Source organism: Xyrauchen texanus, chromosome 32, assembly GCF_025860055.1.
Source record: "Xyrauchen texanus isolate HMW12.3.18 chromosome 32, RBS_HiC_50CHRs, whole genome shotgun sequence".
In the NCBI taxonomy this organism is placed as follows: Eukaryota; Metazoa; Chordata; class Actinopteri; order Cypriniformes; family Catostomidae; genus Xyrauchen; species Xyrauchen texanus.
The window spans coordinates 21,175,226-21,202,796 of NC_068307.1; the positions used below are offsets into that span (position 1 = coordinate 21,175,226).

Here is a 27,571-nt window from a genome sequence, read left to right on the forward strand (position 1 = left end):
ATGCCAGCTGTAATCTGGTTTCATATCAGTTTAACGTGCATGCTCTGCACATTATTATACATATTTGTGAGATTTTTTTAAAGTACTCTCTATATATTGTTTATTTACTGCAGAAAAAGTATGTTTGAATAGTTGACTGTAGAGAGGGAATTTGATCTTTTTCTGGCTGGTGGCAGTTACAGTAAATCTATCAGTGGATGTTTATCAAGGCTTCTCTGTCTGACAATGAAAATATCTTTATCAAGACCTCAGCAAGAGCAGATTCTTCAGGGAGTTGATGCTAAAAGTAACTCGAGTAACCACTGTCAGAACTGTCCATTCATTTAACTGCATTCTTAAACACATATTGCCTTTTTAACATATTCATTCAACAGATTAATTATTTTAGATATGGAGATCTGCATCAATCAATTTCATTCAATTATAGCCTAATATGTCCTCCCTTTGAATGCCGTGCTTTACAACTCAGCACATTTGTATCGCAGAGAGAGTTCTCCTTTATATGCAGTTTTGACTAATTTCAGAGAGAGAGAGGGAGAGAGAGAGAGAAGAATTGGCAGATGCACTTCAGAAAGTAAAACCCAGAAAGTCATGTGGTTTAGACAACATTAGAACAGAAATGTTGAAGCACAGTCCAGCAGTACTGCAGGAGGCCTTGTTTAAACTCTTCAATCTGGTTCTGCAGTCTGGCTACTTTCCTGACACCTGGAGTATGGGCTTAATACACCTTTATATAAGAGTGGAGACAAATTCGACCCCAATAACTACTGAGGCATTTGTGTGAACAGCAATCTGGTAAAGACTTTCTGCTGTATCCTGAACGCCCGGATACAGGCCTTCCTTACCAAGCACAATGTCTTGAGTAAGAGTCAGATTGGATTCTTACCAAACTACCGCACCACCAACCACATTCACACGCTACACACGATAGTCAACCAGCATGTGCATCAAAAAAGCAAAGGCAAAATGTATGCATGCTTTGTTGATTTGAAAAAAGCATTTGATTCCATTTGGCATGATGGTCTATATTATAAAATTCTACAATCCGGCATCGGGGGTAAAATGTACGACACTATCAAATCTATGTATTCAGACAACAGGTGCACAGTTAAAAGTAGCAATAAAAGAACAGAATTCTTCACTCAAGGGCGAGGAGTGAGACAGGGCTGCAGTTTGAGTTTACTCTGTTCAACATTTACATGAATGAGTTAGCAGTGCTACTGGAACAATCTGCAACACCCGGTCTTACTCTAAATCATTCTGAAGTTAAATTTCTTCTCTATGCAGATGATCTGGTGCTGCTGTCAGCTACTGCACAAGGGCTACAGCAGCACCTGGACCTGCTGGAGAACTACTCTCAGAACTGGGCCCAGACAGTCAATCTGAAAAAAACTCAAATTATGATTTTCCAGAAAAAAGCCAGAATACAGGACACCAGATACACATTCACTCTGGGAAACACTGCAATAGAACACACCCGACACTACAACCACTTTGGTCTAAAAATTAGTGCTTCAGGTTTTGGTCTGGAAGTAAATGCACTAAAAGAGAAAGCTAGAAGAGCATACTATGCTATTAAGGGCAAATTTACCCAAGTTGACATTCCTGTAACAATCTGGTGTAAGATCTTTGATAGTATTATAATGCCTATTGCTCTATACGGAAGTGAGGTTTGGGGTCTGTCTGGCAGATTACTCGAGATGGGACAAACACCCCATAGAATCCCTGCATGCAGAATTCTGTAGAAACATTCTAAGAGTTCAGAGAAGAACACCTACTAATGCATGCCGGGCCGAACTAGGCAGATACCCCCTTATAATACATATTGAAAAATGATCCCTCAAATTTTGGACACACCTAAATTCAAGTTCCCCTAACACACTGCAACATGAAGCCCTTAAAACCCAAGAGCTGAAGCCTAAAACCAGTCCCCTTTGTCAGCTGGCTCTGAAACTCACAAAGCCACTAACAACTAACAAACACCAGTTTCAGACCAGCACTGCTGAACAAAACCAAATCAGCCTCCTGAGTCTTCCATTATCCAGAATATGAACGTGTTACATCAGTGTAAACTTTTCAAATGAAAACACATGCTCTTTTTGTTAAATGCTTCGTGGTCCCATGCTCTAGGATTCAGCCCGTTCATTTCACATATGGAGTTATTTTATAATGCAGCATATATCACTTTCACAAGAATCAAGTGTTCTACCGTCGAATGCTGCACAGGCGCCTGAGGTTTCAACCGTTCGCAGCACTAAGCGAGCTCAGTAAAATACAGCATGAACCATTCTCACATGAATCATATGCTCTTCCATTGAACGCAGTAAGGTCCTGCACTCGAGAATTCAGCATGTTCATATTGCAAAAAAGGGGAGCACGCTTGTTTTAAAGCAACTTTAATCACTTTGTTTGAATGCAGTACTTCTCCCCCGTTCAAACGCAGCACGGGCTCTCCTGTTTTGAATAGCAGTAAGAGCTCTCCAGTTCGAAAGCTATGAGCTTCCAAACAGCCTTGTCCATACGCATGGAAGGCCCTCCCATTCGGATGCCGCGAGGGCTCCCATTCAATCGCAGGATAGGCTTGTACACACAAGCGGCAGCTGAGCCCCACACCCGTGGGGTTAGCCCTTTCTCTGTGCAGGCCCCTCCCGTCTAATGACTTGCGACTGGAGTAGGCATAAGGCCTATTCCGAGACGGGCGTGCCCTCCTAAGGTGGCAGGGGCCTGCTCTCACCATGGCAAATCTGTCTGTGCAGTGGTAGGTTTACACCCATTCCTCTAGAGGGGCTGGGGAGGTAGCCTTCCAGCCATGTCCATTGCAGAGTCTTCCAGCGCAACAGCAGCTCCCGTGAGAGCTAATTTTCATGTGGCAGCAACCGCCACTATTTCTGTAGTGTTTCTCATTTCCTATCCCCCAAGCAGACCATAGTGTGATGCTGCCTCCACAAGCGGCAACTGCTTGTTCTATCATCTGTCACTCTTCTGCCCCTCTCACACACAGGCTCAGGAAATCCCTCGCACAATGTTTCCGGTCTTATTCCTTTTTGGGAGGGCATCATAATAACTGTAGTTCAGCATCTCAATATTCCTACCCAAACACATTGCTTTCCGTGTTTCATGATGCTCTGACACTAGTGACTTGCTGCCCTGTTCTAGCTTCTTTTTAGGGGATTCGAACTTGGGTCAAGTCTCGAGCCAGGGACAGTGAGCTAAACACGTTTACACTAGCCGCATGGCAGGAAATGTAGTTTCATAACAAAGTTCGGGAGGAGCACGTTCATTTAATCCGACCAATAACATCGCCTGTGTATGCGTATATAAACAACTGTTTACATTCATGCTGCGGCAATTCCTCCAGCCTCCCTCCACCACCCCAACTCTTCCCATGTATTCATTAATAACTCAATAAGGCCCGGAGGTATTCAAGCTTGGGTCAAGTCTCGAGCCTCAGGAACAGCAAGCCAAACACGTTTACACTATCCACATGGCAGGATTACATTAACTTGCGAACTACTGACATTTTTATGAGGTCTCTTTATTCCTTAAGTCATATGGAATCCAGTAATACCCATATTTCCAGTATTGGCCACATTATCTGTCTGCAAATGAACTGAATTAAAAAACAATTATTTCAAACATCTCCTATAGCTTACTCATCACCAAATTGGGGTCAGATCAGACCATGCTAGCCAAAGGTGATGGAAATCTTTTTGATATGTAGAACCATGCGTATTTTTCACAAATCAGATTTGGAAAGATGCAAAAAATATAATTACATGATATCTTAAAAATGACAAAATGCACCTTTAAAATAAGATATATGATAAACATATGGAAAAAACTATAGATACTATGGTGCATTTTTGTAAGAGATGTTATAATACAAATATGGTATGTTTTGATTAGTTAAACACATACGACTGTAAAAAACTGAAGATATTTTGACTTGCATGAGTAAACCTTTTAATAACATATGAAAAATTGCGCCAAAAATAATTTTAAATAGCTGACCTAGATTTTTATGAATATTATTGTATTATATTTTATTAGAATATGTAACTTTTATTATATTATTTCAACATTATATTTATATTATATTAATATTTTAATATATAATAAAAACATGCACAGTTAACCACAAAAATATAATTGTCACTATTTATTGCAAAAGCATAATACATTAATATGGGATCTCCTTCAAAAAGAATAAGAAATTCAGTATTGTAATAAAAATCTTTTATGACAGTTGCTAATATGAAAGACCAGTTTCATCTGGTATGTATTTTTTTCTTTGTCTTTTTTGACATACAATCAACAAAATATACCACAATGTGTTAAAATACTGATAACACAAATATGTGTTGTAATTAAACATTCTTTTTGAGAGTGTACTACAATACTTAGATAATTAACTGTAACTTTTACATTAATTTTGTTAATAATATAGGGTACATTTGAATCATGTAATAATCATGAAATCATGTATTAAAATGTTTTACAATTTATTTTAGTAGCCTATTAATTACGAGCCTACAGTACATGCTTTAGAAAAATTCACAAAAAGTTAATACAACCTGGTTAAAAGTTCAAACAAATCTGGGAAAAGAATAACCACTGTTAAAACAACATGTCAGCTTCTAAACTATCAAATTTGTTCCAGTTTAAGTTTTTAAACACAGATGCCCATAATAAACCTTTATGATAGCTGTTTCACCTATGATATTTCTAATATGCTTGTTAGCACAGTTCCATTTAAGAATGTCAATTTCACCTTTATGCTTTCACATAGGCTATATAACATCAGAACCATCACTTCCACAGGCCGTTCCAAATTTGACTACTACTCATGGAGAAATATTATAATTTATTGCTATATCAACATGACAAGGAAACATAGAATAAAGGAAAGAAAAGAAACAAAACAACAAAACACGGTACAGCCAGGGATACATTAAATAAAGACATCAAAATGTTTACATATATGTTGACACATTTCACAGCTTTCTTATTTTTTAAGTTCAATACTGTTTTCAAGTATAGCTTTCAAGACTTCTGTTTAAACATTAAAAATGTAATATTACATTTTGTTTTTCCCATAGATTTCTGCAGTGTTTGGGAGTAATGGAATACATGTATAACGGGATAACGTATTTAATATAAAAAAACATAACCAACTCTTTTCCATTACAGTTACAATTGAAATAATTGGTAATTAGAATACAGTTACATTCGAAAAGAATTTTGATTACTGTAGAGATTACTTTGCATTTTATTGTCATTTGTTTCATTTAATATTTATTCCTTTCAGATGGAAAACATTTCTACATATAAATTATGCGATCCAAAGTGCATTTGAACAGCAGTGAAACACTTTCTTATGATGTGTTACATTCATATGAGCAGACAGAGAATTACCCAAGCTAGCCAAATTACGTGACCATTACGTAACGGCAAAGTAATCACATTATATCGTCGTGGCAACGTAAGTGGTTAAGTCGTGACAACCGGAAATTTTAAATTCCTGGATTCGTTGTGGCAATGTCGTGAATCAATAGTTTTTTTTTAAGGTTAAAACTTTTTTATATTTGGATTAATGCTTTCATTGACAAACAGTATGGAAAACATAATTCACAAGTGCAGACAATACCAGGGGAGCATAGGGCTGACAAAAAAAAAAAAAAAACATAAAAAAAAACAAAAAGGATCACTATTCAGCACTGAAAGAGGTTAAACAGGGTAAATAGATGCAAAGTAGCTTTCCTGTTTTTAGATTATATGATTGTTTTAATTTGGAGTAAGGTTATTCCAATAAGGAACAACATTTGGAACAGAGATTATTTCTTTTTGAAACAGAGTACATATAGCTTGGTTATTGTTTCTCAAGTTAGAGGAGAAACAGGTCTGGCAAACAGTAGTCGCACAAGGATCCAGTGGCAAAAACGTTGGTACAGATACTATATAGTTTCTAATTAGCATTAGAGCAACAGAAGGGATTGCATCAAACACTAAGGCATATTCCTTCAGTGGTATAGGAATACCATACTTGTCTAGAAGTTCGGAGTATGACATTAATTCACCACTAGAATTGAGGAGCTGTTTAACCAGATAAACTCCATGGACAAACCAGTTTTCCAAGAACAATGATTTGTCTTTATATAATGTCTCTGTTGTTCCAGATGTAGTAAAATTTATGTTTATAAATTAAGGACCAGGAAAGAAGCAATTGTTTGTGAAAGTTTTATAAATTTAAGGGGATTTTTTCCACATTGTAGCAGCAAAGATCATGAATCAATAGTTGTGTGTTGGTAACCAGTAATATATTACGTAACTGGAACGTTCTTGGTTATCTTGCAACATTAACAGCCAGTAATTACAGTGTTGTGAATTGGTCATTTAATGGTAATGAAATTACGGCCCTGCAACATTGTAGTTATGTTACCAGTTAGTAAGTAATGAAATTACCAAAATGTACGGGAAAATTAAGTAATTGGTAAGTCGTGTGTTAGCTGGGACGTTTGAAGTAAGTTTGGAGCTGAAGAAATAGAAATAAACCTTGAGTAAATTGTCAGATTTACGCTAAGTTAAAATGCTATTTCTAGCCATTTTACATGCACGTTACCAGGTCATAGTGGTTGAGGCTCAGGGTTACTGACCAGAAGGTTGGGGGTTCAAGCCCCAGCACCACCAAGATGCCACTGTTGGGCCTTGAGCAAGGCACTTAACTCCAGGTTGCTCTGGGGGATTGTTCCTGTAATAAGTGCACTGTAAGTTGCTTTGGATAAAAGCGTCTGCCAAATGCATAAATGTAAAAAATGTAAATGTAAGTATTTACAATACGTTACTGACATTGAGCAATCTAACAGAATCTGTAGTGGAATACATTTCAAAAATAACCCTCCCAACCCTGGATTTATGTATACTAAATTTACCTAAAATATGTAACAGATTAATCAAATAATATTTATTTTAGGATTAGCCTTCCGGGTACGCCTACAAATTGACGTCATAGACAAACATGCACGTTTCAATGGAGGCCCGGCAGGTCACGTGACTCTCGCACCCGTGATTTGTCCTCTTCACGTCGCGGTTTGCGTTGAAAGATGGCCGTAGTGGAGCAGCGTCCGCCTGTGCGGGAGGGAATGCGGATCGCGGTGCTGTGCGTGTGCTGGTACACCGTCAGCTCGGGCGGCAATGTGATAAACAAAATCATTCTCAACAGCTTCCCCTATCCGGTTACGGTCTCTCTTTTCCACATCCTTTCAATCATCGTGTTTTTGCCGCCGCTGCTGCGCGCATGGGGTGTCCAGCGCATTGAGGTGTCGGCACGCTACTACCGCTGGTACATCCTGCCGCTCGCCTTCGGGAAATACTTCTCCTCCGTCTCTGCCCATTTCAGCATATGGAAGGTTCCGGTGTCGTACGCGCATACTGGTGAGTTAGGGGGTTTGTTTTTTTGATTGCCTATGATTTGGAATAAACAGGCTTGACTATTTAAATCAACGAACATAAACGAACCCATCCGAAAGGTTCGGCTCCGTTTGGGTTCATTGCCTTTGTTTTTAAGTATAGACTGTGACGCTGTCCATCGTTAACCCCAATCCGCAGCTGTGAATCTCCAAATCTGGGTTCTATGACATTTAAACGTCCATTTTATTCCAAACACAAAAACAATCCAGTATAAGCATTTAATACGTAACTCGTATGGTTTACTTGTTATTTTAAGCCCGTGCTTTGATAACAGTCTTGACTTTATTAAAAGTAAGCTTTCAGACTACGTCACTTCCGCACTCAATTCATATTGCCACATCAGCTACCTGCGGGACTGCCGATGCTGTCTATATTAACTGCCTTTGCGTCAATTTAGGATGTGTGACGTCTACATTCTTGTACCTCATCTCGCTTTGTTTATATAAGGCTAGAGGCATGTATTATGAGTTTATTAACCTGTAGTATTTAAAAAAAATCGCGATAGTCCCATTTTTATGTCAAATATGTAACCGCACCGCATACAGTAGTATTCATTGTCAATGAAATGTCTTCTCTTACAAACTAATCAATGAAATACTAAGATAAAGTGTTATGAGAAAAAGTTAAGTTAAATTAATAGTGTAAATGAAAGAAAATTAGTAAATTGGTAAGTGGCACCATGTCAAACATTGTCCTGCATTGTGACATGCTTCATCTTAAACTGTTTAAACATCATTATTCTAAAACTTGAGACTACTTGGAATATTTGTTCTTTTAATCATGTATTTGTCACACCACAAGACCATTTAAATAAGCTAGTGGAGGCAAAACGCTGAAAGAAATGTTGATCAGCTATAGCACATAAAATAATGGGGTACAACGGGGCTAAAGGTACGTGAAGGTCACAAAATGCATCAAGATTGTAAAAAAAATAATTTATTGAATATTGATGGAGCAACATAAATTGTGTGAAAATGAATAATAATGGAAGGTTGTTTTGATTAAACGTTTTTGTTTCAAGAAGCATCTGCCGATGGCTGCTTTGGTGTGGAGTTCATTAGCTTGTTTTTTGTGTCTCTATCCTGATCAGTTTCACCAGGTATGAACTGCTGAATATTCGGCAGATCATACCTGATAATTTTTTGACGGTGTTTGCTTATTCGGATGTTCTATTAGACCTCTTAGTTGGAGGCGCAGCGGTGCTCTACAAGCTATCCAAATGACTCTTGAGGGAAGCGAGCCGGCACGCTTGTGAAGCTTAGTTTACGTGGATTTAGGACTCCGCTGCCAAGTATTCATCTGATGAATGTCCACTCCCTTGCCAACAAAACGAAAGAACTGCTTCTTTTCACTCAAACAGAGAAGGTCTTTTCTAACTCTGTTGCATGGAAACCTGGTTGAATGAAGATGATCTGTCCAAATTTAGAAGCTCCTTCATCAACTGTTAGCCTTTCTACTTGCCGCAGGATTTGTCCTTGTTCATTCTGGTGATTGTTATATCCCGCCACAAGCGTGCATGAATGTAGCGTTGCAACAGCTGGCTGATCACACAACAAACACGGAGCAACAACACCTGCACTCTCTTATTATTCTGGGAGATTTTAATAAAGCTATCCTCACCCATGAACTGCCAAAATACAAACAACACATCACTTGCCCCACTAGAGACTGAAATACCACTGATACACACCACTGTATAGGATATATATCGCTCTGTCCCACATGCAGATTTTGGACCCTCTGATCACTGTCTGGTTCATCTTCTCCCAACCTACAAGCAGAAATGAAAATCAGCTAAGCCTGTAGTAAGGACTGTAAACAGCTAGTGAGAGTGAAACTCATCCGGGACCTTCACTATTAGCACTGGTGCTCTTCAGGAATGCATTCTCTCTCCACCTGCTCTTCTCTGTGTACACAAATGACTGCACTGCAAAAGACCCCATTGGCAAACTTCTGAAGTTTGCAGATTAAATCACAATCATCTGCCTCACCCGTGACTGTGCCAAATCTGAATACAGATGGGAGGTTGATCAGCTGGCTATCTGGTGCAGTCACAGCAACGTTGAGCTGAAAACCCTCAAAACAGTGGAGATGATGCTGGACTTGAGGAGAAATCTCCCCACACAGTTTATGATTATGCTTTTAAAAATAACCACTTGAGAAAATGGTTAAACATTTTCTGTTAATTTAAATTACATTTGGCATTTCATAACATCTCAATTATTCTATAAACAAATTAATCTCCATTGTGATTGGATAAGTCAATGTGAGCCCACGCTTAACATCTTTCATGACAAATCTATTCGCCCCATAATAAAAACGCAATGTGTTTTATGGGAGCCTTTAGCCCCTGCATTAGGGGGGTGTTTTAACCCCAAATACTATACTTTCACTTTTTGGTCTTTTATTAAAAAAAAAACATTTTATTTATGACCTTGAACAAAACAACATTAAAATGACAAGTATTTTATTTCAAAATAAATGTCAGCGATTTTCATTAGCCACTTTGCAACATTTAAAAAATTATTAAATATTATATAATGTAAAAATCTAACTTCACACATTGCATGCAATGATCTCATAGATCAGGAATATTTTGCCGTGTATAGTGACAAACAGGTGTTCAGGAAAGTACTGTGGTAATTGTGTTTGCAGTTTTGGGAGAAAATCAAATCAAAAGTGCCTTTTACCCCGGGGGGCTTTTAGCAACATTGTACTCTACACTTTCCACATTTAGTGACCCCAAAAGCTATTTGGACACTTACAATTATTTTATTAGATAACATAATCTTAACCAAGTTTCATCTGCAAACAAACAATGCTAAACCTTTTCTCAGAACTATCTTAACTTTTCACAGCTGTTTTTGCAATTACTCATGTGTATATGTTGTGTTGACAACTAATGTAAGTGTCTATAATCATTTATTTTTGTTGTTAAAATGCTATTCTACTATTATCATTTCATGATTTTGTTTATCAAAAAGAAAATCTTGAGTACACCTTTAATGGGATGGTTCACACAAAAATGAAAATTCTTTCATGAATTACTCGCACTCATGCCATCGCAGATTTTAACTCTGCAAAAAGAAACGTCCTCTCACATTCAACTGCTTTTATTTACAGCATATGTCACGCGTAAATATTTGTATGAACATAAAAAGATTCACCAACTGAGACATAAACTGAATAAGTTAAAGTGAATAAGTAGGCATTTCCATGTTCCCGGACATTTCTGGGGGGGAATGGCCCTAGTCCTCAGTCTCCTATCCAACAGGTCCCAGATGCGCTTAATGGGATTGATATCCAGCCCTTTGCTGGCCATGGCAGAACACTGACATTCCTGTCTTGCATGAAATCATGCACCAAACAAGCGATATGGCTGGTGGCATTGTCATGCTAGAGGGTCATGTCAGGATGAGCCTGCAGGAAAGGTACCATATGAGGGAGGAGGATATCTTCCCTGTAACAAACCATGTTGAGATTGCCTGCAATGACAACAAGCTCAGTCTGATGATGCTGTGACACTCCGCCCCAGATCATGACGGACCCTCCACCTCCGAATCGATCCCACTCAAGAGTACCGGCCTTCAACGATCAATGCAAGTCTGACCATCACCCCTGGTGAGCCAAAACCTTGACACGTCAGTGAAGAGGACTTTTCGCCAGTCCTGTCTGGTCCAGCGAAGGTGGATTTGTGCCCTTAGTCCAGCCACTCTCAACCTATTGCGGACAGTCTGAGCACTAATGGAGTGATTTTGCATTCCTAGTGTAACTCGGGCAGTTATTGTGGCCATCCTGTATCTGTCCCGCAAGTGTGATGTATCGATCCTGTGCAAGTGTCATTACAGGTGGTCTGCCACTGTGAGGACTATCAGCTGTCCTTTCTGTCTCCCAGTAGCGCTGTTTTAGGTGTCTCACATTAGACATTGTAGTTTATTGCAATTGTAGAGTTTATTTAGATTTGATAAAATTATCTTTTAAAATACAGTATCCTGAAAAAGGGAAGTTTCTTTTTTTGCTGAGTTTGAATAGAAAAATATCTCCACTCAGTAGGTACATAAAATGGAAGTGGATGGTAACACGATTTTTGATGCTCCAAAAAGCACAGACAATCAGCATTAACGTCATCCATACAATTCCAGTGGTTAACTGAATGTCTTATAAAGCGACACGATCACTTTTTTTATTTTTTTTTTTTATTTTTTTTTTAACAAAAAATAATCGCTTCCATTAATCATTGGGATGCACGTTCACAAGAGGTCTGAGGTTACGCGATCTCTCGTGTGACGTATTGGCATTGGTGTGTTCACGCGATAAGTGACATGTGCGATACGTCCGGAAGAGCAGCACTGTTTATAACGGAGTAGGAGGAATGCTGTACAGACTGAATGCCTTAAACAAATTGAAGTAATTTAAACCAAGATAGATGTCAGAAAATTTAGAGAAGAGGAGAGCGAGCGCACTCAGGTGATGTGGTGGTGCACATGTAGACAATGCCAACAGAGGTAGAGAACTTCTGCTGCAACGAATGGAATGGTGCCATGCCATCGTGTTATTCATTCACTGGAGTCGTATGGATGACCTTAATGCTGATTGTCTGTACTTTCTGGAGCATCAACTTTTTACCATCCATTTCCAATAGAAGGACATACTGAGCTGAGATTTTTGTTGTTGTTTTTCAAATGTGTTCTGCTGAAAAAGTCCTATACATCTGGGATTGCATGAGGGTGAGTAAATGATGAGAGCATTTTTATTTTTGGGTGAATTCTTCCTTTAGCCAACTGTTTCGACCAAGTTAGTTCCCCAGAAGTTCACCTGGACCGGTATAGCAGTTCACCACCTTAACTTTGGACATTTTCTACTAATGTTTGACAACAAATCAAAATGTCAAGTAATCTTGCAATATGAGCAGCATTGCAAAATATACACAGCCGTTCATTTACAGTGTTCTGTGCGGTTGATCCTTTTATAAGCTGCCAGCAAGTTTAACAAGTATTACAAATGCCATTGTTTCATGAACTAGTCTTATACATTTTTCTTATTGTGTAAACTTTTTCTAAGTGCCATTGAGAGAGTTCTGTTGATGAAAGAACTTGCTCTTTCACTTTGTTGGTTTTCATTCTGTGGCTTTCTTTATTTGGTGTCAAATGGCCTGTAATTTGAGTTTGTCATGGCTCTTTAAACAGCTGTGTTTTAAATGTGATGCAGCATTAGTGCATTAATCAACAGGAAAAGGTGAGGATCTGAGAGTTTCATTGGACATAACTATTGCCACAGATGTTTCAAACAACAGGTGCAATCACACGACTGTACAGAGGAACATGTGATGAGGCCAGTGGCTGATATTATTAGATCAGTGATGCATGTGTTTTTTCTCTTCATTTCCTTGATCCCAGTGAAGGCCACCATGCCCATCTGGGTGGTTCTGCTGTCACGGATCATTATGAAAGAGAAGCAATCCACAAAGGTCCGTCTTCATCTAAAAGCACATCCAAATACAGTCCAAAAACATATTATATTTGCTTTTATTTTTTTTATAATTCTTTAGACCTTTAAAGATTTCTTATGAATATAATTAACTATATGTATGTTTTAGTTATTTACATGTTTTATGTGTTGGGTTATATTTAATTGTTGAATTTGTTTGGCAGGTTTACGTGTCTCTTATACCAATCATTGGCGGTGTCCTGTTAGCCACAGTCACAGAACTGTCCTTTGACCTTTCTGGATTGATCAGCGCTCTGGCAGCCACTCTCTGCTTCTCTTTACAAAATATATTCTCCAAAAAGGTTAATATTTATTTGAGAATTTTGTTTTATTTCAGCTTTTTACATGTCTCTCTAGAATACCTATTTTTGATTGGTTACACTATTTTGCAGTTAAATATATTTGAATAATGATCGCTTAACTGTTATTTGCATGTGTTCTCATTTAAGAAATAACATTTTTATAGTAAATATAAAACTTAAATCAACATTTCATTTGTTTGTATTTGGTATCTAGCCATGTAGTACTGTACAGTCAGCAGGTCATGAAAGACAGCAGGCTTAGCGGGTCCTGATCACCCTGTTGGGTTTTATTTTCAAGAATGACTGGCTGGCTGACAATATTATTCCCTAAAGATAGATTCTTTGTATAAAAATGTTACGTTGTATTCTTCCTCATTTTGTAATTCACTGTGGATAAAACGTCTGCTAAATAAATAAATGTACATTTTTGTTTTTGTTTCAGGTCCTGCGGGACACCAGAATTCACCACTTGCATTTGCTGAACATGCTAGGCTTTAATGCACTTTTATTTATCTTGCCCACATGGACTTTAGTGGATCTCTCCAGCTTCCTGATGGATGGAGACCTGGTAAATATAATTTTAAATGAAATTGTTTGAATAATATTCATGTTTTGGAACAGGGTTCCCACTGACATGGAAAACATTTAGAACTTCAAAATGGTGATTTCCAGGCCTGGTAATGTAATGTAAATTTCTATAGCGTGTATCTGTTTTTTAAGCTATCCTCAGCTCTGAAATATTTAATCGGTTTGACTTCTCTTTTTGAGTGCATTCTCTATAAAACCGTTTAAATACAAATGATCCAGTAATCACAAGCAATTGGAAAAATGTAAAAAAAGTCTATTGGTCGAAAGGTGTAGGAACCTGTAGCACACTTCTCCAAGAAGGGAAGGAGGACACAGGAAACGGGGGGCTTCAAATTCACAGGTAATGCTTTAATGGCCACACAGCAGTGCTCACAGTTTCACAATCAACAGGAATCGCTCGGCAAACAAACTTCTTAATAACATAGTTCTCTCATGCAGCATACGTCAACACTGGACTGACGTGTAACACTCTCCCCACTGGAGGTTCTGTGGCTGTTTTTATGGCGCTCTCCCCATGCTCACTGAAATTAGAGACAGGTGTTTGACATAATTTAGCTCGGGTGCAAGCGCCCTTACCACTTTCTCCCTCGGACGGGCGCTTCACCATGCCACCGCTGCCACATACCCCCACCGCCCATCACAGGCCGGTGCGTCATCCGGCCTGCCCCCCACATTTCTGGAGAGCAAGTCAGCGACAGCCATCTGCACCCCGGTCTGTGGATCACCTTGAACTTAAAGGGCTGGAGGGCCAGATACCAACGGGTGATCTGGGCGTTAGTATCCTTCATGCGGTGGAGCCATTGGAGTGGGGCGTGATCTGAGCAGAGAGTGAAGGCCCGCCCCAACAGGTAGTATCGGAGCTTGAGGACCGCCCACTTGATGGCCAGACACTCCTCCACGGTGCTGTACAAGGTTTCCCTCAAGGAGAGCTTACGGCTGATGTACAGCACCGGGGCGCTCCTCCCCCTCCACCACCTGCGAGAGCATGGCCCCCAGCCCTCTGTATGCAATAAGAAGGGGGAGAGAGAAGTTAGGTGCATGTAAAAGCGGCCCCCCCACAAAGTGCGGCTTTAACCTGCGTAAACGCCTGTTGGCACTGCTCCGACCATTGGACCGGGTTTGGAGCCCCCTTTTTAGTGAGGTCAGTCAGCGGGCTGGTGACGTCTGAATAATTAGGCACAAACCTCCTATAATAGCCACCCAGCCCCAGGAACTGCCTCACCCACTTTTTGGTCTTAGGCCTTGGGCAAGTCCCAATCGCCGCGGTCTTGTCAATTTGGGTACGCACCCGGCATTGACCCAAGTGGAACCCCAGATACCGTACCTCTACACGCGGTCTGAGGATCCGATCCATGAGATGATGAAACGTGGCCGGGGCCCCAAACAAACCGAATGGAAGTGTCACGAATTGGTGTAATCCAAATGGAAATTGGTGTCAAGGAGATCTGCCAATAACCCTTTGTTAAATCCAAGGTCGAATAAAACCGAGCAGTACCCAACCGATTGAGCAACTCATCAACACAGGGCATTGGGTATGCGTAAATTTAGACACGGTGTTGACTTTTCTATAATCCACACCGAATCGTACAGACCCGTCACTCTTGGGAACAAGAACAACCGGGCTGGACCAATCACTGTGGGATTCCTCTATTATGCCCATATCGAGCATCGCATCCAATTCTTCCCAAACTATTTTCTTTTTGTGTTCGGGTAGGCGATGGGGCGGCTACGTACTACCACCCCCGGCTCGATCTCTGTAGTGCTGGATGAGGTTCGTACGTCCCGGTAGAGGGCAAAACGCATCCGCAAACTTCTTTTTCAACTCTGAAACCTCTGAGTTGACACGGGGAGAGTTGGTCTCCACAAGTGACCGGGGTGTTATGATTGGGGTTTGTATTCACCTGTGGTCCGAGCTCCGCCCTCTCCGGAACTACCGTAGCCAACGTCACAGGGGTCACCTCCCTCCACGATTTCAGGAGGTTGAGATGATATATCTGCCGCACGCCCCCTCTATCGGTTTGTTTAACCTCATAATTGAGATCCCCCACTCGTCGTGTGACCTCAAATCTCGATGTGGGGAGTAATACAAGTACCTTATCTCCCGGTGCAAATTCCCAGAGCTGAGTTCCCGTCATCCAGCCGGCACTGACGTTCTTGGGCTCTGAGCAAATTCTCCTGTGTTAGTTTCCCCAAAGTGTGGAGCTTTGTTCTGAGATCAAGGACGTATTGAATTTTGTTCTTACTATCTGAAGGCTCCTCCCAGGCTTCACGCAAGACATCCAGCACACTGCGTGGGCACTGCCCATACAGCAGCTCAAATGGGGAGAAGCCAGTGGAGGCTTGCGGGACCTCTCGTACTGCGAATAACAGTGGGTCAAGCCATCTATCCCAGTTTCTGGCATCCTCGTGCACAAACTTACGAATCATATTTTAGATTTTTTTTTTTTAATCGTTCCACTAGGCCATGTGTCTGCGGATAGTACATGCTAGTGCGAATCGACCTAATGCCCAAGAGTTCATAAAGCTTGCGAAGTGTACGTGACAAAATTCGTTCCCTGATCGATGAGGATTTCTTTCGGAATCTCCACCCGTGAGATTATTTTGAAGAGTGCCCCTCCAACACTACGTGCTGAGATGTTGCTCAGAGGCACTGCTTCCGGATATCGCGTTGCATAATCCACCAGGAATAATACAAAGCGATGTCCGTGTGCTGTCCGTTCTAATGGCCCGACGAGGTCCATCCCAATTCTTTCGAAGGGGACCTCGATCAGTGGAAGGGGGCGCAATGGTGCTTTTGGGGTGGCCGGTGGGTTTACCAGCTGACATTCGCGGCACGCCGCACACCACCTGCGGATGTCGCCGCCAATAAAAACGGGGTATTAGACGGAGCAGTGTCTTCCTTTTTCCTAGGTAACCCTCCATGGGATTATAATGAGCCACTTGGAATACCATTTCCCTGTGGCTCCGTGGAATCAACAGCTGTTACATTCTCCTTTGAGCATCTTGCGTCACACTATATAACCGGTCATTTATAATGGCTAAATAAGGGTATGGAAGGGCGATGCCCGGCCGGAATTGTTGACCGTCAATTACTCTCACTTGTTCGAAGGTGTGCTTAAGGGTTTCATCCCACGACTGCTCCAAAGGGAAGTCCCCCTCAGGGAATTCCCTGAGAAGGGAAGGGGCGGTAGCCTCGCCCCTTCCCTCGTCATTCCAACTTGAAGCGGTCGAGGACTGCCCCTGCTCCGCCTCCCCTGCAAAAGCATCGCACATCTCCTTATTTTAGTGCAGGACCCATCCTCGCAAATTCCCTCTAATACGTTTCTAAAACCCGGCCAATCGGTCCCCAAAATCAGCGGATGGATGAGGTGGGAACTAACCGCTGCCGCCTCTCTGTTTTGTTTTTTTTTTTTTTTTTTTTTCGGAATTTGATCACCGAGGTCACCATAGGGTACTTGTGAACATCCCCATGCACACACCTCACCCTCACCAGTTTAGCTGTGCCCAAAGCCTCGGGTTGAAACAAGCGTTGGTTGATGGTGGTCTGATTACAACCTGTATCCAGCAATGCTTGGTGAGTACCCCCCTTGATTCTTACCTGTATCCGGTACGCTCCAGCCCCACGCAGCCTGCGGGATATCGGAGACCCGCACCACCGTCCCCACCTCTATCAGCGGACACTGATCCCGGAAGTGGCCCGTGTCGCCTCATCTCCAACATGCTGGCCCAGGAGCTACGGCCGTACCTGCGTCGGCGTGCGCCCCCCCTGAGGGGGAGGGCGGCTGAAGGTCGGGGAAGGGGAATGTGTTGCTTCCCATGGCGGAAGCTTGTCTCAAGAAGTCAAGAGAGAGAGAGAGAGAGAGAGAGAGAGAGAGAGTTCCTCCCCCCTCTGGATCGCCGCCATGTGGTCCAAATTGACAATTTTTCCCAGGTTTCGGCACCAGTGTAGCACACTTTTCCAAGGAGGGAAGGAGGACGCAGGAAATGGGCTTCAAATTCACAGGTAAGTCTTTAATGGCCACACAGCAGTGCTCACAGTTTCACAATCAACAGGAATCGCTCAGCAAACAAACTTCTTAATAACATAGTTCTCTCATGCAGCATACGTCAACACTGGACTGACGTGTAACACACTCCCGACTGGAGGTTCTGTGGCTGTTTTTATGCCGCTCTCCCCATGCTCACTGAAATTGGAGACGGGTGTTAGACATAATTTAGCTCTGGTGCAAGCACCCTTACCGCTTTCTCCCCCGGACGGGCGCTTGACCACGCCCCCGCTGCCACAGAACCCTGTAGGTGTTTTTATCTCATGCATTGGTGCTTACCTCACCAGTTCATTAAATCTGGCTAACTATGGAAGTCTTTGAAATATAATCTAATTTAAAATTGTGTTTTCCTGTCCTGGAAATGTCATGGAAATCTCTCTCTGTAATATACAGTTGAAGTCAGAAGTTTACATACACTTTGGTTGAAGTCATTTAAACTTATTCTTTTTAGTTACAAAACTATAGTTTTGGCAAGTCGTTTAGGACATCTACTTTGTGCATGAGATGAGATATTTGTCCAACAATTGTTTACAGACAGATTTTTTTTTCACTTTTAATTGACTATCACAATTCTAGTGGGTTAAAGTTAACTGTGCCTTTTAGCAGCTTGGAAAATTCCAGAAAATGATGTTAGGCCTTTAGACATTTAGCTTCTGATAGGTGTACTGAATTTGAGGTGTACCTGTGGATGTATTTTGAGGCCTACTTTGACAAAAGTATATACTCCTTTAGTGCTCAGACTGTCCGCAATAGGTTGCCTTTGCTTGACAAAATTTTTTATTTTTTAAATAAAGTCAGCCAAGACCTCCCAGATTAACCATGTCTGGTTCATCCTTGGGAGCAATTTTCTAAAGGTACCCCATTCATCGGTACAAACAATATTATGCAAGTATAAATGCCATGGGGCCATGCAGCCATCAATACCACTCAGGAAGGAGATGCATTCTGTCTCCTAGAGATGAACTTAGTTTGGTGCAAAATCAATCCCAGAACAGCAGCAAAGGACCTTGTGAAGATGCTAGAGGAAACAGATAGACAAGTATCTATATCCACAGTAAAACAAGTCCTATATCAACATATCCTGAAAGGTTGCTCAGCATGGAAGAAGCCACTGCTCCAAAACCACCATAAAAAAAAGCCAGACTACAGTTTAAAATTGCACATGGAGACAAAGATCTTACTTTTTGGTAAAATGTCCTCTGGTCTAATGAAACACAAATGAAACTGTTTGGCCATAATGACCATAGTTATGATTGGAGGAAAAAGGGGTGAGGTTTGCAAGCCGAAGAACCCCATCCCAACTGTGAAACGTGGGGGTGGCAGCATCAAGTGGGGGTGCTTTGCTGCAGGAGGGACTGGTGCACTTCACAAAATAGATGGCATCATGAGGAAGGAAAATGATGTGGATATATTGAAGCAACATCTCAAGACATCAGCCAAGAAGTTAAACCTAGGTCTGAAATGGGTCTTCCAAATGGACAATGACTCAAGTTGTGGCAAAATGGCTTAAGGACATTAAAGTTAAGATATTGGTGTGGCCATCACAAAACCCTGACCTCAATCCCATTTGAACATTTGTGGACCGAACTGAAAAAGCATGTGCAAGCAAGGAGGCCTACAAACCAAACTCGGTTACACCAGTTATTGTCTTAATGGGCCAAGATTCCAGCAACTTATTGTGAGAAGCTTGTGAAAGGCTACCCAAAAGGTTTGACTACCAAATACTAACTAATTTTGTTAAATTCTGACCCACTGGGAATGTGATGATAGAAATAAAAGCTGAAATAAATTATTCTCTGTACTATTATTCTGACATTTTCACATTCTTAAAATAAAGCAGTGATCCTACCTGACCAAAGACCAGAAATGTTTTCTATGATTAAATGTCAGGAATTGTGAAAAACTGAGTTGAAATGTATTTGACTAAAGTGTACGTAAACTTCAACTCCACATACTGTATATATGTATTTTTATTTTAACACACTTTTTATTTTTATTTAATCACACTTGCTAACAATAAAGAGGACAAAATCATCCTTTAAAAAATCCTCTAATTGACATTCACGAAAAGGGGAAAAAATACTTTTTAATTTAGTTTAATTCAGTAAAGAAATTCACTGCAACAAAATCCTATTGTTATCAAGTGTTTTTGTCTTGTTTTCCTTTTTAAAGTTGTCTAAAAATCCTTAAAACAAGATACATTTACTTGAAAAGCAACATATAAGATGTGTAGACTTGCTCTAAGAGAATGTATCTTAAATATAAGTGAATTTTGTATACATGTGTATGTTTTCACTTTTTTATACTTCTGCGAGTGCAGTAAAGACAAAATATACTTGTATTCAAGATCTGTTTTCTAAAAGCAAGTCTAAATATCTTTTATGCTGCTTCACAGGTGAATGCATTTTTCTTTATTATTATTTTTTTTTTATTTTATGATTTTTAGACATTTTTAAAATGTGTTTTTAATATTATATTAAAAATTCTCAGATAACCATTTTTTCTTCTACAGTATAGCTGCTAAAGAAAATGTATGTTGTTTTAAATTAGTTATAGATATTTTTATTGGAAAACAAACATCAAATACGTATTTTGTTGCGGTGTATAATGGGGCTAAGACTACCTTATCTCACCTTTCTGTTCACTTTAATCTATCCTTAACACAAAAAAACAAACTCTCTCTTATTAATAATGCTGCATATTGCTAATTTTCTTCATAATAAGAAATGCACAGTGACCTATAATTCAATAAGTCTTGAGCCATCACATTATAATCGCTGCATTAATCGTGCATGCTCGAGGAATGAGTGTCCCTGCGACAGAGTGAGCATCAGCCGGATGCAGTTTTAATCTCCCCCCCCTCAGATCGGGACATTCGTGCAACTCCTAGAAGAGGCGCTGTCCACACAGAGAAATGCCAGTTTCAGAGTTTGTAGTTATTTACATGATTTGCTTCCATATTATTTGAACTTTAATAAAGCTATAACGCATTAAATATAACTGCATTGAAGATGTAACGCCGGGGTTTTTCCGTTTAAGACACTCAACATGCAAGTTTTGCTTCAGCGGCAGCTCCACTTATTCCACCAAGAGAGTACTTCTGTTATTTAATTATTTTGTATTTTTTATTACAAAATGTCTCTGTTAAAATATGGAAATCCATTGTGAATAACTGGAAACATAATTGAAATTCATTAGTCAAAAATTGTGGGAACCCTGCTAAGAGTGCCAAACAGTTTAAAAGAGTTTAAGAAAACTGACAAACTCTAATTCACCATTTCTTCTATCCTGCTCTTTTACAGTCTGAGGTGTCCAATTGGACCGGAACAATAGTGCTGCTCTTCATTAGTGGTTTCTGCAACTTTGCACAGAACATGATAGCTTTTAGTGTGCTGAACCTGGTGAGCCCACTCAGTTATGCTGTAGCCAATGCGACAAAGAGGATTATGGTCATCAGTATATCCCTGCTGATGCTTAGGAACCCTGTCAGCAGCTTCAACATTATGGGCATGATGACTGCAATACTGGGCGTCTTTCTCTATAATAAGGTAATTACAATGCTAAGGTTTCTAATAGCGGTGTCGATTTATTGCATTAATTCAGTGTGATTAATTATATAAAAAATAAAGCTTTAAAATAGATTACTCAAATTAATCATGCCCCAGGACCATAAGGAGCAATTCAAGCTTGAAATACGGGATGCCTTCATGTGTTTGAGTCCCAGTCAGCAGGTGGCAGTAAGCGCAGTACAGCTGCTCGTTGCCCATTTAGCTGGAAGAGACAACAAACCACACTTACTGACAGTCCAAGACACGTTCTTGCATTCAAACACAGCTGAACAGATCCCAACTCCAAATGTAGCTATCTCTAGAAGTGTTTTTCTAAGTTTCAAACTATGTTTAACATGACGGCATCCTAAAAACTATTAAAACAACGGTTTATGACACAACGCAACCAAAGTGAACAGATCCAAAAGCATCCATCTGACGTGTACATAAATGCGTCCTTAGAAATGGGGATGCTCCGATACCTGGATCGGTATCGACTCCAATACTGAAGCATTTAGACTGCTCTGGTATCGGTCTGACAAGCCCGATCCAAATCCGATATTGTGTGTTAGTCAAGTTTGTTACTGTCAAGCTCCAAAAATGACAAAAGAACCATAAAAACATAATTAAAGTAGTTCATATAACTCATGCATTTTATTCAAAGCCACTTGAAGATGTGCGACATTAGCTCTGTAAATCACAAAAGGCTGTGATTTTAACAAGTAAATATATTAAATGCACGTGCAGCACCAGCGCGTCAGTGAATGGCGCTGCTCTGTTTACACACACACATTCGCGGCAATATTTGAGCGCAATATTTGAGCGCTACTCACAAATAACATCTCCGATGATTGAATAAGAAGTGAATTAAACTACTCTGAACAAACAGACACATACAGGACTTCCTGGAGAGTTCAGAATGTCAAAATAAAAGTGTCAGGGTTTTTTTAAGTTAAAGGTGTATGATTGACATATTATTTGTTTACAAATGATAATAATATTTAAGTTGAATGGGTTCCAAATAAATAACTGTGAATGAAAAGTGAGCTGATATTTTATAACTAAACTGAACAAAAAAGAGATCTGAATATAATCCAGGTACAAGCTGAATTTTTGGCCAAAAAATAAAAACTGCTTCCTTTCTACTGAAGACTGGATTTACAGTTAATTTTGCTTCTAAATTACCCAGTTATACTAGTTAGTTATACTAGTAAATTATACTAGTTCAAGTTTTTCTTAAGCTATACATTTATATTGAAATAATGTGTAGTTAGAGGTTTGTGTTTCTTTTTATATTAAAGAGCACACCCAATTAGTTCCACACAATAATGTAAATATATTCTAAACTGATTATGCAAAAAACAACACGTGTCGAATCGATATCGGCCAATGCTGAGATTTCCAATATCGGATCGTAAGAGGAAAAAGTGGTAACCGCGCATCCCTACTTGTAATAATCCCCTCATAATAAGCCTTCCTTCGACAAATTGACATTAATTTTCAAAATGGATTTGCTCTGGTCTTTAGGTTCAATGATATTGAAATAAACAATATTAGCTTATCAAGTTAATAAGCTTGTAAAGGCACTTGTTGTTAATTTTCCTTTATCAGGGTAATTTAAGCTTAAGGTACCATTGTAGTGAGTGGACTAGAGGCAACTCGCCATGCCGCAGCACAGCCACAATTTTTTAGGGGCTATTCAGACCAAATATGTTCACACAGGTTGTGTTGTGTCCGTCTGCATTGTTTTTAATCGTTTTTCTACGAAACGCATTTTTTTTTTTTTTTTTTTTTCAGCATCTCCTGCCATAAGCAGCATGCTTTTAAATGCCATGTCAAATTAAAGGTTAATCTAAAAACATGTACTTAGATAGCTCTCTGTTCCGCTTTATCTAGCAGTTTAAAAAGCCCCTTTTTTTTTATTGTCTTCCATAATATTGTAATGTTTTTTAATAGCAAATGTTTTTGGGGTTTTTTTTAGGTTAAAGGAGATAATGTGTTCACCCAAAAGGAAATTTCTTTCATAATTTACTCACCCTCATGTCATCCCAGATGTGTAGGTTTGCGTTCAGCAAAAGTAAATGATTTTTAGAAAAATATTTCAGCTCTGTAGGTCCATAAAATGCAAGTGAATGGTGGCCAGAACTTGGAAGGTCCAACAAGCACAAAGGCAGCATAAAAATAATCCATAAGACTCCAGTGGTTAAATGCATATCTTCAGAAGCGATATGATAGTTGTGGGTGAGAAATTCTCCTTCCTTCCCAGTAGGTGGCGATATGCACCAAGAATGCGAATCACCAAAAACAAAAGAATATGAATGTGAAAGGGGCGATTTATAGTAAAAAAGGACTTAGATGTTGGTTAGAAACAGATCAGTATTTATCATATCACTTCTGAAGACATGGATTTAACCACTGGAGTCGTATGGATAATTTTTATGCTGCTTTTTATATGTTTGTTCTGGCCACCATTCTCTTGCATTGTATGGACCTACAGCGTGAAAATATTTTTCTAAAAATCTTTTACTTGTGCTGAATGCAAACCTACACATCTGGGATGACATTAGGGTGAGTAAATGAGAGGTTTTAAGTTTTTGGGATAACTATCCTTTTAACTGTGATTTAATTAAATTAATTAATCTACATATGTATTAGATTTATCAGTCGACATCCCTGGTGTATAATAAATATATATACATACATACACACAGTGTCTGCTGACTTCTATAAAATGTGTAGCTCATCAATTTACTTTCCTCACCAGGCAAAATATGACGCCAACAAAGAAGCCAAAAAGAAACTACCGGTTTCAGCACAGGATGTGGTTTCATTCGACAAACCCCAATCCAACGGCAGCGAGCCGTTCACCCATAGCTCAGACTTTCAGCATGGTCGGAGCACAGTGCTCACCGACCATTTTCAATACAGCCGACAGGCCTACACGACAAACTACAACTCCAGCCAGTATGTTGTGTGAGCACTTTGGTGGACTCTAAAGACTGATCTCAGACCTCCGTACTTGAAAACGGATGGCTGTGTCTTTCGGATGGACGAGGAAGCGTAGAAGTTGATTGGGAAAGGAATGTTTTCTCATAAAATCGTACTGTTTTTTTTTTATATAGACCTGTTATTTATTTCATAACAAACCTTATGTTGTTTACTTTCCCTCTTGCTTCAATGTCCGATGGCAGTTTATGATAAAAATGCTCAGTGGTGTGTGTAGAATTATAGGATGGTGATGGGATTTTTTTTTTTTTTTTTTTTTTTTAATATGGTGGAAATCATGAGCACTTTGGTTCCTAATGGATCAAGATTTTTTTCTTTTGCACAGATGCATATCAATGCAGTACAGAATGTAATGTGTCTTCGTCACAATTCGTCACTGCTACTGGCAGTGAGTGACCGACAGGCTAACAGCGAGACCTCTTCCATATATAACATACACTGGGTCACTGCAAACACGCATGCATCAGGGTATTAGTCAATATTCTGTTTTTGCCTTTTTGTTTGTAAATATAAAATTTTTATAGAATAAGGTGCAGTGTTAGAACATATCATGGACTGAAAGACTGAAAACAGCCTTTTGAAAGTCTAATATCTGTGAAGGAATCTTTTTTTCCTTTTGGGGAGGGTTTGTTTAATCAGAGTTCACTGTTCAAGATCACTTATGTCATGGTGTACTTTATCATGCATGATTTTCATTAGGTTTTTTGTTTGTTTTTTTACTAAAGAGAAGACAATAGGCCAAGACTTGCAATGAACTTTTAATAATTCTATCATCTTATAGCTCAATATTAAATATCTAGTTATCAATATTCAGAGGAAAAAGGTTTACATGAAGGTATTTCAGTTTATGGAAAGCAAAGAAAAGGAATTGGGATAATCTAACAATGAAGAGTCTAAATTCTCCATACCTAGAATGCAAGTGGGTATGGAAATACTCAGAAGAGACCTATCTTTATGAGCTGCTGTTACATGTAGGTGACTATAAGCTGAGTGAGAACAATCCTATATAAAGGTGCAATATTCCTTTCAATTATGACAGATTTTTGTTTGCTTTTTCTGAACTGATTTTAAATGCATAGATTTAAAAATGATGCATTGTGTTAAACAGCTGAGTGTACTGCATTCGTATTGGTCACTGAAAGCAATATTTAATTAGCCTAAATATTTATTAAATAAACACAGGCGGAAGGGCTGTGTGAATGATAGTTGTTCTGTCTGTGCAGATTCTGTGTGGGCCTGCTCATTGGGTATTATTGACCATTTCTCTTTGTTTCCAAATGTAAGCTTTAGTTTTAGCAAACTGGGTGTTTTAGGTTTTTTCTTTTTTTTTTTTTCTTGTCTTGCTGCTGGAATGTTTGATGCAACTTGGCAAAAATCATGCAGGTTTTTTTTTTTTTGCGTATAACTGCAAAGAGAAAATAAGATTGGGGATAAATAAAATAAAAATTAAAGGAATATTCCAGGTTCAAAACAAGTTAAGTTTAATTAACAGCATTTGTGGCATAATGTTGGTTACCATAAAAATACATTTTGACTTGTCCCTCCTTTATAGAAAAAAAGCACAATCCGAGTTACAGTGAGGCACTTACAATGGAAGTGAATGTGGCCAATCTGTAAACATTAAAATACTATTTCAAAACTAAAGCCACAAGACATAAATAATATGCTGTTAACATGAGATTAGTGTGATAAAATTGCATACTAAACTGTAATGTTATAGCAAATTTTACAACTGCATTGCCATGACAACATAATGCCGGAAATGCCTTTACAGGTCAAATAATACACCGGTTTTAACAGAATTAATGGATGATTTTATAAAATTATAAGCTTCACATTTCTGCCATAAGCCCTCCAACAAATTGGTCCATTCACTTCCATTGTAAGTGCCTCACTTTAAACCAGATTTTTAGCCTTTTTTTTTTTTTTTTTTAAAGAAAATGAGGGACTAATCGAATTAAATTTTTGTGCTAATCAACATTATGCCTCATGTGGTTAATTGAGCTTAAATTGTTTTGAACCCAGAATATAAGTCTTATGTATTCTAAGCAACACCATAATGTTTTTTTGTTTTTTGTAATAATTCTTGAAAGATTGGGATTGGTTCATGGGAAATAGTTTTTATTTATTTTTTGTCTCTATATAGAGAGTTTTAGAGAAACTGTTAAGCAGTTGTCAGTAGCGGTACATGAAAGCTTGTATGTGGGTGTGATCTTTGTTCCTTCTGCCTGTATTTCACTGGTCCACACCTATTGCTTTTATTATTTGATGTCACTGGGTGCGTGGCTCAAAAATCTTTTTTTGGTGCTTTTGTTTTGTAGGTAATTGATTGATCTATTTGTGCATTGACGAGAGTAATTTGACTGATGGGGCATATTTATTACATATGATAAATATATCAAGTTGGCACTGGATGCTCATGTCTCAAACTGGGATTTTAAAGGATTTGATGCTTGGTAAACAACTTGTGGTTTATTCATATCACAGAGAAAAATTATTCTCAACTTCAAAGCACTGGAATGATCAGATGTAATAATCATCACTTCACCTTTCTATTCAGAATATCATACACTACTGTAGTATTTGATGTTCTTTAACTTTCAGTCAACTGCAGAATCTTTAGCTCTTACCTTTTTACCCCTAGAAGATTCATATGTGTCTCTATAATACTGTTATTGAGCCCCATGTAGTTTTGTTTTTTTTCTTATGGTGTGGAAATGTATTGTCATACTTTTCTTTGTTGAGATTTTTGACTTTCATACAGTGTTTATATGATTTGATTTTAAGATTCATTGGTACGGTTATTGTTGTATTCTATCTTGTCAAACAGGTTGTAAGATTACTTATTTTTAAATGTGGAAATATACAAGGTGAATTGATAAAGCTTGTTCACCTCTTTGTTTCAGGCTGCATGAAGTGATGTTCAGGAACTTTCAGTATATTTAATTACTCAATAACATTCAGTATATATAGAGAGAGAGAGAGAGAGAGAGAGAGATGCAGGCAGCATTGTGTGGGGTCCAAGCTGAACCGAGAATATTACTGTCACCTCTCTTTTTATGAAATAATGTAGATTTTAAACATTTATGCTCAGAAATAACTATAAAACTTGTGTTAAATACTATAA

General features: G+C 39.1%; 1 protein-coding gene across 1 annotated transcript; it reads left to right on the plus strand.

The window, feature by feature from the left end:
* The first annotated feature begins 6,851 nt into the window (after positions 1 to 6,851).
* LOC127626378 (solute carrier family 35 member E1-like) lies at positions 6,852 to 27,481 on the plus strand. The gene is made up of 6 exons (XM_052102124.1): positions 6,852 to 7,431; positions 12,864 to 12,934; positions 13,119 to 13,256; positions 13,699 to 13,824; positions 21,193 to 21,438; positions 24,203 to 27,481. The coding sequence occupies exons 1-6, from the start codon at positions 7,101 to 7,103 to the stop codon at positions 24,413 to 24,415; spliced, it is 1,125 nt and encodes a 374-aa protein (XP_051958084.1). The 5' UTR covers positions 6,852 to 7,100; the 3' UTR covers positions 24,416 to 27,481.
* Positions 27,482 to 27,571: the final 90 nt, after the last annotated feature.